This window comes from Aspergillus puulaauensis, chromosome 8 (genome assembly GCF_016861865.1).
Source record: "Aspergillus puulaauensis MK2 DNA, chromosome 8, nearly complete sequence".
Lineage (NCBI taxonomy): Eukaryota > Fungi > Ascomycota > Eurotiomycetes > Eurotiales > Aspergillaceae > Aspergillus > Aspergillus puulaauensis.
Genome location: NC_054864.1, coordinates 2365656 through 2380883, shown reverse-complemented (window position 1 = coordinate 2380883; position 15228 = coordinate 2365656). Strand labels below are relative to the sequence as shown.

Sequence of the window (15228 nt, the reverse complement as noted above, 5' to 3'; positions counted from 1 at the left end):
TTTGATTTTAACCATTGCCATATACTATAGCTACTCCTCGTATTGATTTAATGGGGCATATTCCAAGGCCAATGAGAGCTACTCCCAGAAGACAGTGGCTTGTAGATGCCAAGTAACAGCCCTCAGCCTTTCGGCCGTGCATAACGAGACCAGACAGCCTTGCGAATTTCCTAATCCGGCCAGTGCTGAGGCACATAAGTCCGGCGGTATCCACTAACCATGTACTATTTACGATAGGATTCACAGTGGCGCTGTGCTGAACGAGTCCCAGCCTGGCCCAGTCGGCCAGCCCTGGCTGGGTTTAAATATAAGGTAGTCTCAAGCTTTTCTCTGTGCTCCCTTTCCCAACTTCAATGCAAAGTACTGCAAAATGGCCTTCGCAAAGTATTGCCTACTTGATTCTACCATGCTTCATCCAGTGAAGCTTTTGCCAGCAGGGCAATGTGCCTGGACCATGGTACAAGAGATCCTGCTATCCTGCTGTTGTGTATTGTTCCCATCTTTCCCAGACTTCCGTACTGTCACTTCTGTCACTAACGCAGCAGACTCCATCAACAGCTTGCAGGCAGCATAAGAACCCCGCCATATCATATACAAGCAAGAGATCGCTTGGCTCCTTAGTCAGCACCAGCGACTCCAAGACCGAAATCGCAAATTGCAAATCTCCAAATTCACCACCACAACATCCAACCCCACTAAGAATATAATAGAATATGCTCCTAGCCACCGCCCGCCAATCGCCCGCCAATGCGCCCCAGCCAGCCGTCCAGGAAGCCGCGAAGCCGCGCCAAAAACGGGCCTGCGTTCGTGTTTGTTGATGCGCCGAATAACCGCTCGGGAAAACCGCACGATGAGGCTTCCAGAGCCCAAATCAGACGGCAGGCTGCGCGGTCGGGGCGGAAGAGTCAGCGTGTACAATCCTTGGACGGTGAAGATGGTAGCTGTAGCCCCGAAGAGCTGGAGCTGCAGTCAGAGCCGGGTTTGCTTCAGCTTGTGCAAGTCCAAGGCGGGCCCATGCTCACAATGCAGCCCTCATTCTCCGGCTACGAGGCATTGCGGGTAAGGTACAACTTCGACATCACGTACCTGACCAGTTTCACGGACGTGGACCTGGGAAAAACCGCATCGCTGTTCCTGCACGAACATGAAAACGGACGGGCGGCGCACCTCACCCGCCTCCTGCAGCGGCAGTCGTCCTCGTCGTTCCTGAGCTACCTTCCCAGTCGCTACGGGGCGAGTGCGGTACTTGACGACGCCATGCACTGTCTTGCCGCGCGAGCAGGTCAAATCTTCGGCTTCGGCGTCAGCGCCGGCACGATTTCCGCGCTGTATGCTCGGGCATTGAAGAGCTTGCAGGGTGCGCTGACGGATAACGGACTGTGTTTGGGGGCTGATGTTTACTGTGCGACGCGGCTACTAACGCTATATGAGGTGAGTTATATCCCCAGTCATTGATTGCTTGCTCTGCGCTGTGGTTGTAATGTCGGTGCTGGATTAGTTGATCGGTCTCCCTGGAGCAAACCACTGGGTTCTGCATAATCGGGGCGGGATTAAGCTGGTTGAGCTGCGAGGACCGGATAACCATACGACCAGGTTTGACTGGATGCTATTAAAGAGCCAGGGGCCTTCCATTGTGAGTTCAGTCCAGTATCCACAGGCAAGCATGTAGGATTGATACCTAATACGTGACACCCACAGCTAGTAGACGAGCTATACAGAAGAAAGACTTCAATCTTCGAAGCGCCCGCCTGGCAACACCTTTTCAACTATGCATCCCGCAGCGAACCGGACCCAGATATGAGTCTCTGGTGGGAAATCTTCAGCAGCATCAGTTTCGTCACAGGAATCATGAAAAACATGTCCGACCTCTTCCAGCATCCGCTCCTGGATGGCATGTCGTATACACAAGCACACCAGAAGCTGAAGACCGACACACTGGACCGCGCTCAGTCCATACACCGCAGGCTCCACGAGATCCGCGCACGGTCCCAGGAAGCAGGATCACCATCCCTATCTGACCTCCCCCTCACGCCCGAATCCCCAGACCGCATCCGACTGCGCGGGTTCTTCCTCTACAGTCTGATGCAAATCTGCCGCGCTCTGGCAACAATATCAAAGACGGGTACGTCGCGCGCAACAGCAGAAGAAGAAGCGCAGGCTCTCGCAGCGCAGGCACTCCTTATCCAGTATGCGACGACAGATCTGGATCCGGCCATGTCGTGGCACTTTGGGCAGAGGAATGCGCTGGCGGAGTCGATTGTTGGTAGCCGGGCAGAGTGGATTTCGGAGGCGGATTTTGGGAGTTTAAAGGGGGATTATTATGACGAGGAAAGAGAGCGAGAAAGGTTCCTTGGGGCACGCTGGTTGGTCTGGTATGAGTCGTGGATGAATCAGTACCTTTCTGTAGCGTTGGAGTCGTAGTTTAACAAGCCTCCATGGGAGATGTATGTTCTAAGGGATTACTGTTAGTAGCCTGTATTCGGATGATAGTAGAGCGAGTATATTGTAGTAATGTACAGATGTATATGCTCATGCTAGAATCTCAACTATTAGACTGAGACTTGATGTAAATGATACAGGCATTGAACAGATACAGCTGCAATACTCCTAGACGAAGCCGACATAATCCCCCTCGGTGCTATAATATATTTCCACCACGCTATGAGGCATTATTCGCACAGGAGAAACTAGCAGTACTCGAGTCCTCGTGCAGTGCCTTTCCGGACACATATAGACCTAAGCCGCACTACGCAGTAACCATGTTAGCGACAAGCCAGAATATCGTGTATTGAGACAACTCACAATGACAGCAGCAACAACGATCATAAAGACATTGACCACCGTCAAGAAGGTCTTCATCGGCGTGGAGAAGAAGCGGCCTTTGTTGAGGTAGAGCCAGAACATGCCGGTGAATCCGTCTGCAGCTGTTAGTTGGTTTCCATGCATTAATATAGGGATGGTGTGTAAAGGGGCGTACAGGTAAACCAGCTAGCGAATATGGAAGCCTAGATTAATCGGTTAGTCATGTCTTGGTATATCTGGGTATTGGAAATCATACAATCAAACTCAGGAGGTTATTGAACACGGGAATAGCAGATGCGATGATCCAGGCTAGAACCCATGTGCAGAAGGTGATCAGAAGCCAGGAGCCGACGGCAACAAAGTCCTTCTTATGCATGCGGTCTGTTTTCCGGAAGATGCGGACGTAGATATACTTGCTAGCGACGTGGCCGTTGACGACGCCGCCAATGATGATCTATACTCTTGTCAGCTGCATTATTCGAGTGGTTACGGGGTGTATACCGTTGGGAGTGCAATTCCGTAGGCGATCTTTCCAATGATAGGGCTTGCTGAGCCCAGCGCAGGCGAAGTAACTCCTGGCCCTGCGTAGCAGTAGATGACGACGGCACTGGCAATATACAGAATCGTGTCCGTGCCCTGGAGGAGGAAGAGGGATTTGGGGTACTCTCTTGGGTCCTTCAGCTCGGAAATGAAACTGAAGAAAGCGACGTGTCCACCTACAGCGTGTAAGCTTGGTTAGAAGTATGTAGTGCCATGACTTACAGAAAGAAAAGACGATGTTGCATACGCCGAGGAAAGCGTGGTAAAGGTTTGTCTCTACTACAGCTTCCGGCGTACCATCGAATGGACGTTCCACGCCAACCGCAATCATGACAATCAAGACAGACGAGAAGACGCTCAGGAACGCTACTCAAGGTTAGCCCGTCATTTCAATACAGGAATATGCAGGCACTCACAGATAACAGAGAGGTAAGATACGTTGGCGGACGACCGCGGCAAGCACAGCACGTAGGAGATAACCAGGCCAACAACCCCAAAAACAAGCGAGCACGTCCCATGGTCGGTGAGCGTGTTCATTGCAACGGTGAAGGTGAGCAGATGGCTACCCATGATAAAGATGATGAGAATTAACTGGCCCATTCCGAGGAACTCGCGGCCAAATTTACCAGCCAGCACTTCTCCCGCGTCGGCCATGCTCTGTACATGGGGGTATGCCCAGCGGAACTGTCCTATCACATAGCCTGTGTAGGTAGACATGATTCCGATTGCCGCGAGGATGATGACAGCCCTGAAACTTAGCTAATGGTCAAAGATATGGTAAGTAGTGACTCACGGAACAAGGCCCAGGGCAGCTACCACTGACGGTAGTGAGAGGATCCCAATTGAAACGGTTTCAGCAACCATCACTGTGTCGGATGTTAAATGATGGTTTGCAAAGATTATACTTAGGTAACTCACGGAATCCAGCTTGCCTGTGGTGCGTTAGTAGTTGTATACACCGGGGTAAACAGGGCAACATACCACCAGCTCAGTACCTTGTACTTAATCTCCGCATTCTCCTCGTCTCCAAAGACATCCTCAGGGAGAGCCTTCTTGTCGTTTACCTTCTCTTCGTCGTCCGGATTGCGGCCGTGGTCCGGCGCTGGAGCATCCTCCAGGGACAACACCGAATGGGACGCCATTGAGTCATGCAATAGTTACTACTATACTGCAATGCACCAGTCTCGTCCCAGTGAAGTTGAAGCTAGCAGCTTAGCTTCAGCTCTAGATCTCTTTGGATAATGACGGGATCTCGGTACTCCGTAGCTTGTGTAGTCCCGCAACAAGGCCAGCAGCTATAGCACTTCGCAACTCACAAGGAGAGACACCGAGTAGCAGATGACACATCGCTACCCCGGCTTGCGGAAATTTGCATCGAAAAGTCTGCTGCCCCCATAGTTCCACTCTTCCATCCTGTTACCTAACAGTATCCATATACAACTCTGGGCCGAGGCGAAAATTAGACCTGACTCAGCAGATATGGCCAATCACATTTCAGCTGGTTAATCGATCACGTGAACCTATAGAACTGTCAACCGGAGTATTAGTCAGAATTGGCCCTCTCCAATGACCCTTGGTGCAGTGGCAAAACCTGAATTAACAGGCCACAATTATCTAATAAATCTAATACACCGGGAGTTATATTTCAGAACTGAAGTAAAAATATTTCTGGATGTTGAATTCTTATGAAAGTATGTTGTTGTAGACTTACTTTCATTTATTGGTGTGTAGATATGTATTTCTCTCGAGATATATATACTTGATTACAGAGAACGCCGATGCGGCCACCACGGGCACCATAGCTTTGACATGCAACTAGATCTTGCACGACATTTTGTTATGAGACAAACAAGTTGCCTTAGTTGACTACCTGTTGATTTTAAACCAGCCTCAAAGCCGGCAAATGCATGGATCTGAAAAAAAAAAAAAAAAACTGCCTGTAAATGCGAGTTGTCGCTGGAAAGGATAGTAAATCCGTGCAAGGATGACAGTCAGGAAAACAGAGCTTTTCCACTCGTCCGGCGAAACGATTACCGGTCGTATCCATTCAGTCTCCTCTGGGTTGCTGCCGCTATTGTTCAAGTCTTGCGTCTATACCGTCTAACCCGAGATCCATCGGCAAGCCCCACTGTGACCTGATGCAGCTCATACTGGAACACCCAGGGTAGCACCAAAAAGCGTAAAGCATAGTATAGAAAACCCAACGCCAAGATGGCCAGGGCCACCAATGGAGACAGATAGTACGGTAAGCCGTATGTCTCTTTGCTGCCGTTGGGCGGAATGAAAGGCATTACGACCAGAAACTATGCAAAGATTAGGTGGTTGGCGAACAAGAACGAAAGGGTATTCACATACAAGGCTACCAGCAAGGTAGAATAGGATAATAACCCACGGGGTGGAGTATGTTGGCTCGTAGTCCGCACTCCTGGAATAGCGCAGCTTGATGAGTGCGAATGTGGTTGCGGTCAACATCACGGTTGTAGGGTATGATGAAAGCTTTACAACAAAGTTGAACGCATCACCTGCTGGTGGTGCACAGATAAAAATGATTGTCACGCAGAGATGTATAGCAAGTGCGACAGCAGGAGTCTGGAATGGCCTGTTTTGCATTATAAGGCTTGGGAAAGGTGTGATCCCGTCCTTGCCTAGCTCTTGTATGACCCGTGCTGCATGCTATTAGTGAACGGGCGAAGACGAAGCACATAATACTAGCGAAAGACGAAGTGTGTAATACTCACGAACTGTAAATGCAATACCAAGGAGGTGCCCAATGGCAGAGATAGCCACCAAGGCTGGGAGAGCTTTGACTGCCGCAGACTCGTCGAATATGTTCTTGAACATGGATGCAGCAATAGTAATATCAGAATCAATAAATTCCTCTTTTGGTACGGCCGAAAACTGGGTACATTTGTTAGGGAAAGCATAAAGTGTAGTATATAACAACTCACATATGCAATGTTTGCAAGAATGTAGAGTACAGTAATCAGACCCATAGCAACAGGGAGGGCAATTCGTAGTGTCTTATGTGGCCTTTTTACCTCCGACAAGACCTGGCTCAAGGTTAGCTCCCACACTGGCTAGAAGGATGGAGTCTCATTACCGCATTGACATTGTCGTAACCATGGAAGGCAAATATGGCATTTAGAAGCGCGGACCCTATGCTGTAGCCGTCCGATGATGTTCCTTCAAACGAGGTAGCGAGATCAAAATTATGCGGGTTTGGAACCTTCCGATGGCCAGCAAGAGCGGCAAACCCCGAACAAACAATGAAGAACAGAATGAAGAGCTTGACGAAACTGAGAACATCCTGCAGGGCCTTGCCTCCCTTAGGCCATACTGTGTGTATGCCCACCGAGAAGGTAGAGGCACCAATGGCCAATCCACGTAATCGCCATGTAGTTGTAGCTAGCCCTGCGGCTTTTAGGAGATATGAAGATGCTGTAATTGCATTGCTTGCAGAGACCTCTTTGGAGTATTAGAATATATCTCCGTATAAGTATGGAACGAGCGACTCACGAAGGAAAACGCAGTAGAAAAGGTAGACACAAGTCACCAGGAGGCGTGGTGAAAACGCCTTTTCCAGGTAGACCTTCATCCCCCCGGACCGGGGCATACTGGTGCCAAGTTCCAGCATCACAAGGGCGCCACAAGCGGAGATAAAACCCGCGATGAGCCAGATCATAAGTGCCATTCCAACACTCCCACTAAGCTTGAAGATGGTTGCAGGAGTAGAGAAAATCCTTGGCAGAAGTCAGCATACGTACAAAAAGGTCCCATCCAGACGCACCCTGCCCCAACAATCTTGTTCACGATCAAGGAGATGGCCCCAAATACTCCGATGCTCCTGCCCTGCAAAATATGGCTCTCATCCACTTGAAGTTGTGTGTTTTCCTCGGCCTCGGCCACTATGGCCGGAGCTACTGATCTATCAGCAACTGTTTTCGAATGATTGATTCATATTGTACTTACCTTTGGTGTTAGGGTTTACTGCCATTTCCTCTGTGTGTCAAGGGCATGACGGTACTTCCTGCTGGCAATTGCATTTCTTATACATCTACCGTTGTCTACACGTCAAGCACGCCACATCACGACATAACAACATAACAACGCAGGACAACACTCAAGGGAATCTGTGACACATCAATTGGGTATAATCAGTTGATCAGGAATTCGCGCAAATGAGGCTTGTCTCCACGTCTGCAGCAAACAGCCGCCGCAGAAAGAGGTGCTTTAGCAGCTTTACCCAGGTTGGCCCGCTTACAGAACATCCGGTGAGAACTATACATGATCCGAAAGGTGGGCCTTATTGCGTGACAGTAAGACCCTTGCTAGACGCTTTTAGCGCGGGCTGGAAAGTGGAACGCATGTCCTAAGCCAGATATCTTAACGAGATAACGAGGCGACCGTACTGGCTACCTAATAGACAAGCAATCCTTGGCTTCCCACATACAGTGGCATGTCAAATATAGTCGCTGTAGCTAGTCTGATTGCCTGTTATATTAGGCTGAATGGCGACATTATGAGGCAGCATTGTGAATGGCCCGGATAGAGTTTGTTCACACAGCCAGAATCTCGGAGTTGCTAACCTCTGTTGGTCTTGCCAGTCCCATTCTGACGCTCAAGGAGTCCAGTTTGGCCGTATCTTGGAGCGCGGAGCGAAGTAAGTGCCAGGATTAGGACAAGGACAGCCCGGATAGGGCACCTTAGAATTGCAGGGTTTCCGAAGGATCAATGACCCCAAGAGCCACGCAGTTCCACTTCGTAAATCGAGAAGCATCTTGTGGATAACTCGATTGCACCAACAACACGTGTGCAGAGGTGATTCCTCCTAACGTTGTCAGATATAAAGCAGAACCAGGGCACTTGCTCTGCGCCGTCCAGATCTCTCGCCTCGCACCGCCCAGATCTATTCCTGGCTTGCCAGATCTATTCTCCACTTGCCCAGACCTAAACATGACCACCGCAACCGTCGCCAGCCCGGTTCCTCCGGCGCTTGTCCAGGGCCTCAGCACGACCCCGGCTGCGCAGCCTCCGCCCGGCCAGCCAGACATCGCCTATCATCCGGACTGGCAGAAGTACCAGGCCCGAGTTGCCCGCCGCACCAAGACTGAGGACCTCCCAACGACGCTGCCCGAAGGGTTCCCCAAGGAGTTGAAGGGCGATCTGGTCTGGGACGGCAAGACTCTCGCCCAGAAGTACGACTGGACCTACGTGCTCTCGGCGGACCAGTTAGCGGAAATCGACAGCGCCGTCGTTCATTTCAAGTGTGAGACTCCCAACATCTTACCGCGAACGAATTATTTTCAGCTGACAACAAACTAGCTCTCAATCTCCCCTTTGGCTACATCGCTCAGGAGACGTTCCCGCTTCCCACCCTGCATGCAGAGCTGCGCCGCCTGTCCCGCGAGCTGCATTTTGGTCACGGCTTCTTCGTCCTCCGCGGCCTTGATGTCGATCGGTACACGCGCGAGGAAAACATCATCATCTACACTGGTGTCTCCTCGCACATCGGCTCCGTTCGCGGCCGGCAGGACGCGTATCACAAGGGCAAGCGCGCCGACGTGGTCATTGGGCATGTAAAGGACGTCAGATCTAACCTTGGAGAGAAAAGAGACAAGGAACAGATCAAGATCGGCACTCCAGCATACACCGCCGACAAGCAGGTCTTCCATACCGATTCAGGCGATATTGTCTCGCTGTTCGCGCTCTCGACGGCTGCTGAGGGAGGTGCCAGTCGTTTGGCCAGCACGTGGCGCGTATACAATCACCTGGCGGCAGAGAGACCTAACCTCATCCACACGTTGAGTGAAACGTGGACTGCGGAGCTGTGAGTTCCCTACTCGTCCCCCTGGTGGTACAATAAGAGAGAAGGCCTATAGATCATTGACAACGCCGCAACGGCATGTTTGCTTTCCAGCTTCACCAAGACTGTCGACGACAAGGACAGATATATGAGCCGACCCTTGCTGTACTACACACCCGCCAGCGCCGACGGCAAGACTCCCGACAGAGCGCTGCTTCAGTATGGCCGGCGCTACTATGTCGGGTTTGGGGAGCTTCCGCGCAGCAGGCACCTGCCACCCATCACCGAGGCCCAAGCCGAGGCTCTTGACGCTCTGCACTTCCTGGGTGAACGATTTGGAGTGTCAACCAACTTCGAGAAGGGCGACATGCAATACGTTAACAATGTGGCCATACTTCACTCGCGGGATGGGTTTATTGACTCGGAGGACAAGCAGTGAGTTCACCCACTGGCAACGACTGCCAACCAGTGTAGCCGGGAAAGACCAGATCATAGGACTAACAAAACCGGGGGACTACAGGAGACACCTGCTACGCCTGTGGCTCCGCGATCCCGAGAACGCGTGGGAGACTCCAGCACCGCTCGCTTCGAGATGGGATCGCGTGTATGGTGGAGTGAGTGTCGACTTGCAGACGTTCCCGCTCGAGCCTCACACCCGTAGCGAGAGTTCGCCCCGGACGAAGTGATGGCAAGGCCCTCATCGTAATATATGTATATTTAAGGCTTGTTTAAGCATGAACGAGCTGATTTGGGGGCTATTTATGCCGTGCTCCAAAGCAGATTGCAAAGAGCATTACTTGAACCATAACTGTGGTGCTTGGTCTCCCAAGGCTGAACTGAGATTAGGAATTCACGTTCGGGTGTTAACGAGTGTTCAAATGCCGCATTGCAAGTTGTCTTAAGTGTGACCAAAAAGGTTTACCACGTTTGTAGGAAAGAATCTCGAATCTTCCACGAGTCGATACGGCATAAATCCCTGCATGAAAATGGGGCTTCGCCCTTCAAAAGAGCCTATGAGTCTGCCGGTATTCCTGCCCAAATCCTGCAGCGCCAAGCCCTAATTATGCATCCTGGTCCCAAGCAGCACTTCGCTTGGGCACACCTTCATGCCGTTATTGGTCGCCCAGCGCCTCTGCTGAATCAAGAAGCTTCCTCTGGGTCTCTGAGATACGGAAGATAAGGCTGTCTTGCTGGCACTCCCTTGAGCTGTATCTCCTGTATTCCTATATCCTCTCATGTCCGTTGTGTCTTGTATTCGACTCTCCGGTACTGGTCTATATAATTACTAAACTTTGCATAAACATATCTCGACGTAGTTTACAACAATGACACCATCAACGATCATTCTTCCCAGCAGGAAGCTCCAGAGGCTGCGGCTGCACAACATCCGCCTCATGAACAGATTTCGAATCCACCTGCTGCGCGCCGCCCACTCCCCCAAGCACGCCCATGGGCATATTAATCCCCTGATTCTGAATCTGCGCATATTTCGCCTTCATACTCCGTCTCCCCCATAAGAATCCACCTCCAGCGCCAGCGATCGCAAGGACAGCTAGTGGTATGCCCACCCCGAGCCCGATCGCAGTCTTTGTAGATGAATCTGCCTTCCCCGAGACGGTCGCCGTTACGGTCGCGGTAGCACTAGAGCTGGACGAGGATCCGATCGGGACTAAGGTTGGGCTGAGGGTGAACATTTTCTCGTCGGTGCAGCAGGCGGTGGTGTTCCCGCAGCAATAATTCCCGTTGTCACAGTCACTCAGCTGCGATGTGTAGCTTGAATTCCCGCCGGCCTAAGCATGAAGCAGGGTTTACGGTTAGTCGGGTATGGTCTGGTCTGGTCTGGTACCTATGCCATGATATGATATGGTATGGTATGGTATCATGTGGACTTGAGGTGGTAGACTGCAGCAAGGGAGTTAACGTACATTATCATCAGCGCAGATGGTCTTCGGTAAACAATTTGAGGTATCCCAGCCCTGACTTGTGCAGAGACCCCTGTACAATCCATTTCTGCCGCCCCCGTCTACATTCTCCCAATAGCAGAGACCGTTTGGTTTGCAGATGTCGGGGTCGTGATCGTTGAGCCGGCAGCACATGGAGTCCATGCCGTCCATGGAGATGCATGGCATGAATCTGTCGTCTATGCGCTTGGTGTCGGGGGCGTAGCAAGGGGTCGCTTCGTTGGCTTGTATTCTGGGCAGAAAGGGAAGAAGCTGCAGACAAAGAAGGAATGCCAGGCCTGGGCCCGGTGTGGTGATTGTTCTGATCATGATCGAATCGCGACCAGACCACGAGCCCAAGGGTGTAAGATCACGACAAGAGGACTGACGAAAAGAACGTCAAGGCAGAGCCTCCAGATAAATTGGCACACGGAGAAAGATTCCTGACCTTCCATCCCTTTGCTCAGCCCACCCCTTTGCCCTGCAGACCCACAAAAGTCATATACATGCGTGAGTTGATTGGATGGCCTGTGAAATTCCCAGCGTGGAGATGAGCTTCTCTTTGGCCCCATTCGCACAGGCCACCGGCGAGGCTGAATTTTGCGCCGCCTTGTTGACTTGTCAGATCACCTCATAGGCGCACCGGAGACGGGGGCGATCAGGGGCATGCACGGTGTATAACACCGACAATGGCTCATTTGCCTAGCTCTCTGCGACTTCGATGATGAAAGCAAGTGCGCGCCTGACAAATGTTTTACTGGGAAATGTTCTCATTCAATAACCCTGAAGACACGCATATCTGGCACGTTATACCACACCTGAATAGCGTAGTCATTAGGCAGACTGACTCGTTAATTGTCGGGGCGGAGGGACCATTTACAATGTATTGAATTGTAAACACTGGGAATTGAATAGGCTGCGAGTTATAAATAAGCAAGTGTCTTATAGAAATGGAAACAGAATATCCTATCGACGCAAAACATATCCGTGAAAATGTACAAAAGCCAGAGAATAAAATGTTGAATTACAAAAGTAAGCCAGAGCTAGGTATCTAAAGAAAATTATACAACCCCCCCCCCAGCTTCACATATCAGGCATTACAGCATACTCGTATTCCAGTCGACCAACTACGGCGTAAACATAAGCGTGAGACCCGAAAAGAACCACCTCCTGCCCACCTGCACACTACAACCCCTACCAATCCACACCCCCTCAACCTAGGTGTTTAAACCCATCCTAATGATGATACTCATACAACTGCTTCTGCGGGGGCACATCAGCCCTCAGAACCCACTTCTTGAAATACCACGGCAGCATCTCCGTATAATGCTTGATATGGGTACGCGTCGGCACCGAGAAGACCTGGTCCAGCTCCTCAAGGGAAAGGGCCTTGGTCTCAGGAAGACAGAAGTACGCCGTGACCCAGCCGAAGAAGTTCCAGGCCGCGTACCACCCGAATGCACCTTGCGGGGTGAATGCCAAGTTCAGAGACGGCCAGGTCAAGGAGACGATGAAGTTGAAGCCCCAGGTTGTGGCGGTTGCGAAGGACATGCCTAGGTCGCGGATGTAGAGGGGCTATACAGTATTAGTCTGGTTGCGGCGAGTTAGAGTCAAGGGGGGACGTACGAATGCCTCTGCGGAGTATGTAAATGGGACGGGCCCTTCTCCGGGCGAGTAAACTATCATGAAGAGGTAGATGCCCGTTGCAACCATGGCGGTACGGGCTTGGTCGTTCTCGATCCAGAACGAGAAGCCCGTCCAGAACAGGAAGATGGACATTAGCGGGAACGTCGTGAGCAGTAGGTTGCGTCGTCCGAAGGTGTCAATTGTGTATACGGCCGGAAGAGCGAAGATCCAGTTTGTGATACCGCAGCCCAACGACACGAGGAGGGCCTCGCGAAGCCCGAATCCAGCGGTTCTGAACATGGAGGATGAGTAGTACATGATAGCGTTGACGCCACAGAACTAGAAGTTGTCAGCACTGCTATATGTGAGAATAAGATGGGTAAGTGTACCTGTTGCATGAACATGACGAAGAAGGACGACTGTGCGGCGCGGCGGTTGCGAGGAACAGTGAACATCTCACGCCAGAGCTGCTTGCCTTCACGCATCTTCTCCTCAGCCAGCAGGGCAGTGTGGATGTAGTAAAGGTCTCGCGCAGCCTGTAGCTTAGACGGGCGGAACTTGCACAGGGCGTCGTACGCAGCCTGGTAGCGGTTTCGGATCATGTACCATCTGGGAGACTCCGGGCAGAAGTACACCTGTGCACAGACGAGCATTGGACTGTTATCGTTAGCTAGGTCTATTAAGTTTGGCGGAATAGTCTTACGGAATTGCAGTAACGCCAAACATCAGTCGCCAGTTGAGGCCTGGGAGGTTGGCAGGCGAAGGGACATCCATGAACGCAACGGACGCAATATAACCTGGTTCAATTAGCCCACTGCCGTGTACACACTGGAGGGAATACCTACCAAGCATAATTCCAAAAGCCGTCCACATCTGCCACTGCATAGCCAGGGCGCCTCGAATCGAAGCCGGTGCACACTCTGCAGCATAGACAGGGGTGGTGGTAGACTTCGCACCGACAGCAAGACCAAGCAGGAATCGGCCAAGGAACAGGTTCCACCAGGTATGTGCGGCACACATCCAGAAGGTTGCGGCAAAGGAAACAAAGCAGGAGATGAAGATACACCCTCGACGACCAAAGTGACGGTTCAGAGGAGCTGTTGTCCAGCATCCGATGAGACACGAGCACAGGTAGGGAGCCCCGTTGACGAGGCCTTGAATCCAAGTGTCGGTGACACCAAATTCTGCGAAATAGTATCTGCTCGAGTTAGCTCTATCCAACAGCAATGTAAAGGGATAGGCTTACTCTTGCGCCCCGTTGACAGCAGTCTGATCCATTCCCTGAACAATAGCCGAACCAGCACACAGAACTATTACTGTCAGTCTGTTTCTTCACTCAATGCAGAGAAATACATACTGGTCATAAAGTACATCATGAAAGGCTGCGACCACCGGTGCGTCTTCTCTCGACGGATCAACTCCTTGTCCTCATCAGACAGATCGGTGAGAGACTCAAACAGCTTTGGATCCTGAGCAATGAGAGCACCCTTCCTCAAGTCCGGCAGGATATGCTCGAGCTGCTTATCAACAGCAAACCGCTCGACATCATCCAGCAGCTGCTCACGAGTCAACCCAGCCAAGGGGTTGTGCAACTTCTTCGAGGCAGGAATAGCCTCTTCATCCCCCTTCACGTCGCGCGACCATTCCTTCGCAAGTTCTGCATCCTCTTTACCGGCGGCGATAGAGCTGGATGTCTCGACATGCTGAGTGTCCTGGCCAGCAGCCTGGGGGTAATCGTCCTTCTCGCCCATGGTGGTAGATATTTAGCGTATACAAGACTCTGTCGGCTGCAGCCAAGTAGGTCACCACGTGAAGCGCGCAGTGTACGCAAGGGGCCTGAGCAAATGAAACGAGAGTCAGACGAGAATTCTGGGTCGAGACAAGATCCCCACGGGGTGAACGGTGCCTTTTAACGTCCGCTAGCCCGGGGTGGTGAGAGAGAAAAAATCGCACGTCCCCACTATCGAGCATCGACGAACAGGGGAGTCAAGACGACAGGGTTGCAGCGAGGCGCTATGGAAATGACATGCTCCCCGCATGTTTACTGGATGCGCCCCGGAACCGTCAGAGCTGCTGGTCGAACAGCGCGTCATGCTTTCTCTGTTGTCCATTGGGGGCTGCGCCAAGGGGCCAGGAGCGTCAGGAAAGACAGCGGTGGGGGGCTTGGAGGGATCTCGGGCTGCAGATGGGCACTCTGCTAGCGGCACGGCACCTTTCTCGGCGGGATGCATTTGATTCTGAGGCTTTCATAGGCGGCTCGGAGGGCGTTGCCCCAGTGCAGGATCGCCGGCCGTGAGATATCAAACATGGATACACCAGCCGCTGCGTGAGGTAATCGGCGCAGAGTCCGAAGGCCCGAGTACAAGATCCCGTCAGGGCCCTGGGATCATACCAGAATCTGCCAGAGTATACGGAGTACCAGAGTACCGCAACCATCAGCCAGTGCCAAGCAGTGTATATACGTAAGAGTTTCCATTGTGGCGTGACGCCGAGAGTGCCAGAGCAGGAGGCGAGCAG

At 51.8% G+C, this 15228-nt stretch overlaps 6 protein-coding genes across 6 annotated transcripts; 2 read left to right on the top strand and 4 right to left on the bottom strand.

The window, feature by feature from the left end:
- Positions 1-747: 747 nt before the first annotated feature.
- On the top strand, positions 748-2421 carry APUU_80912A (uncharacterized protein; the record flags this gene model as incomplete). Its single annotated transcript, XM_041697245.1, has 3 exons — positions 748-1431; positions 1499-1633; positions 1699-2421. The coding sequence occupies 3 exons, from the start codon at positions 748-750 to the stop codon at positions 2419-2421; spliced, it is 1542 nt and encodes a 513-aa protein (XP_041562795.1).
- Positions 2422-2659: 238 nt separating this feature from the next.
- Positions 2660-4484, bottom strand: APUU_80911S (uncharacterized protein; the record flags this gene model as incomplete). The annotated part of the gene is made up of 10 exons (XM_041697244.1): positions 2660-2746; positions 2803-2918; positions 2978-3005; positions 3059-3256; positions 3304-3518; positions 3565-3708; positions 3759-4090; positions 4136-4208; positions 4261-4274; positions 4324-4484. The coding sequence occupies 10 exons, from the start codon at positions 4482-4484 to the stop codon at positions 2660-2662; spliced, it is 1368 nt and encodes a 455-aa protein (XP_041562794.1).
- Positions 4485-5420: 936 nt separating this feature from the next.
- Positions 5421-7336, bottom strand: APUU_80909S (uncharacterized protein; the record flags this gene model as incomplete). Its single annotated transcript, XM_041697243.1, has 8 exons — positions 5421-5645; positions 5698-6008; positions 6081-6240; positions 6291-6392; positions 6446-6807; positions 6859-7082; positions 7130-7259; positions 7312-7336. 8 exons carry the CDS (start codon positions 7334-7336, stop codon positions 5421-5423), a joined length of 1539 nt encoding a protein of 512 aa, XP_041562793.1.
- A 959-nt stretch (positions 7337-8295) lies between these two features.
- APUU_80910A (TauD/TfdA family dioxygenase) lies at positions 8296-9831 on the top strand (the record flags this gene model as incomplete). The annotated part of the gene is made up of 4 exons (XM_041697242.1): positions 8296-8608; positions 8665-9169; positions 9260-9580; positions 9666-9831. The coding sequence occupies 4 exons, from the start codon at positions 8296-8298 to the stop codon at positions 9829-9831; spliced, it is 1305 nt and encodes a 434-aa protein (XP_041562792.1).
- A 648-nt stretch (positions 9832-10479) lies between these two features.
- On the bottom strand, positions 10480-11415 carry APUU_80908S (uncharacterized protein; the record flags this gene model as incomplete). Its single annotated transcript, XM_041697241.1, has 2 exons — positions 10480-10935; positions 11071-11415. 2 exons carry the CDS (start codon positions 11413-11415, stop codon positions 10480-10482), a joined length of 801 nt encoding a protein of 266 aa, XP_041562791.1.
- Positions 11416-12321: 906 nt separating this feature from the next.
- APUU_80907S (uncharacterized protein) lies at positions 12322-14462 on the bottom strand (the record flags this gene model as incomplete). The annotated part of the gene is made up of 7 exons (XM_041697240.1): positions 12322-12660; positions 12712-13050; positions 13101-13368; positions 13415-13508; positions 13557-13909; positions 13958-14021; positions 14069-14462. 7 exons carry the CDS (start codon positions 14460-14462, stop codon positions 12322-12324), a joined length of 1851 nt encoding a protein of 616 aa, XP_041562790.1.
- Between the last annotated feature and the right edge of the window lie 766 nt (positions 14463-15228).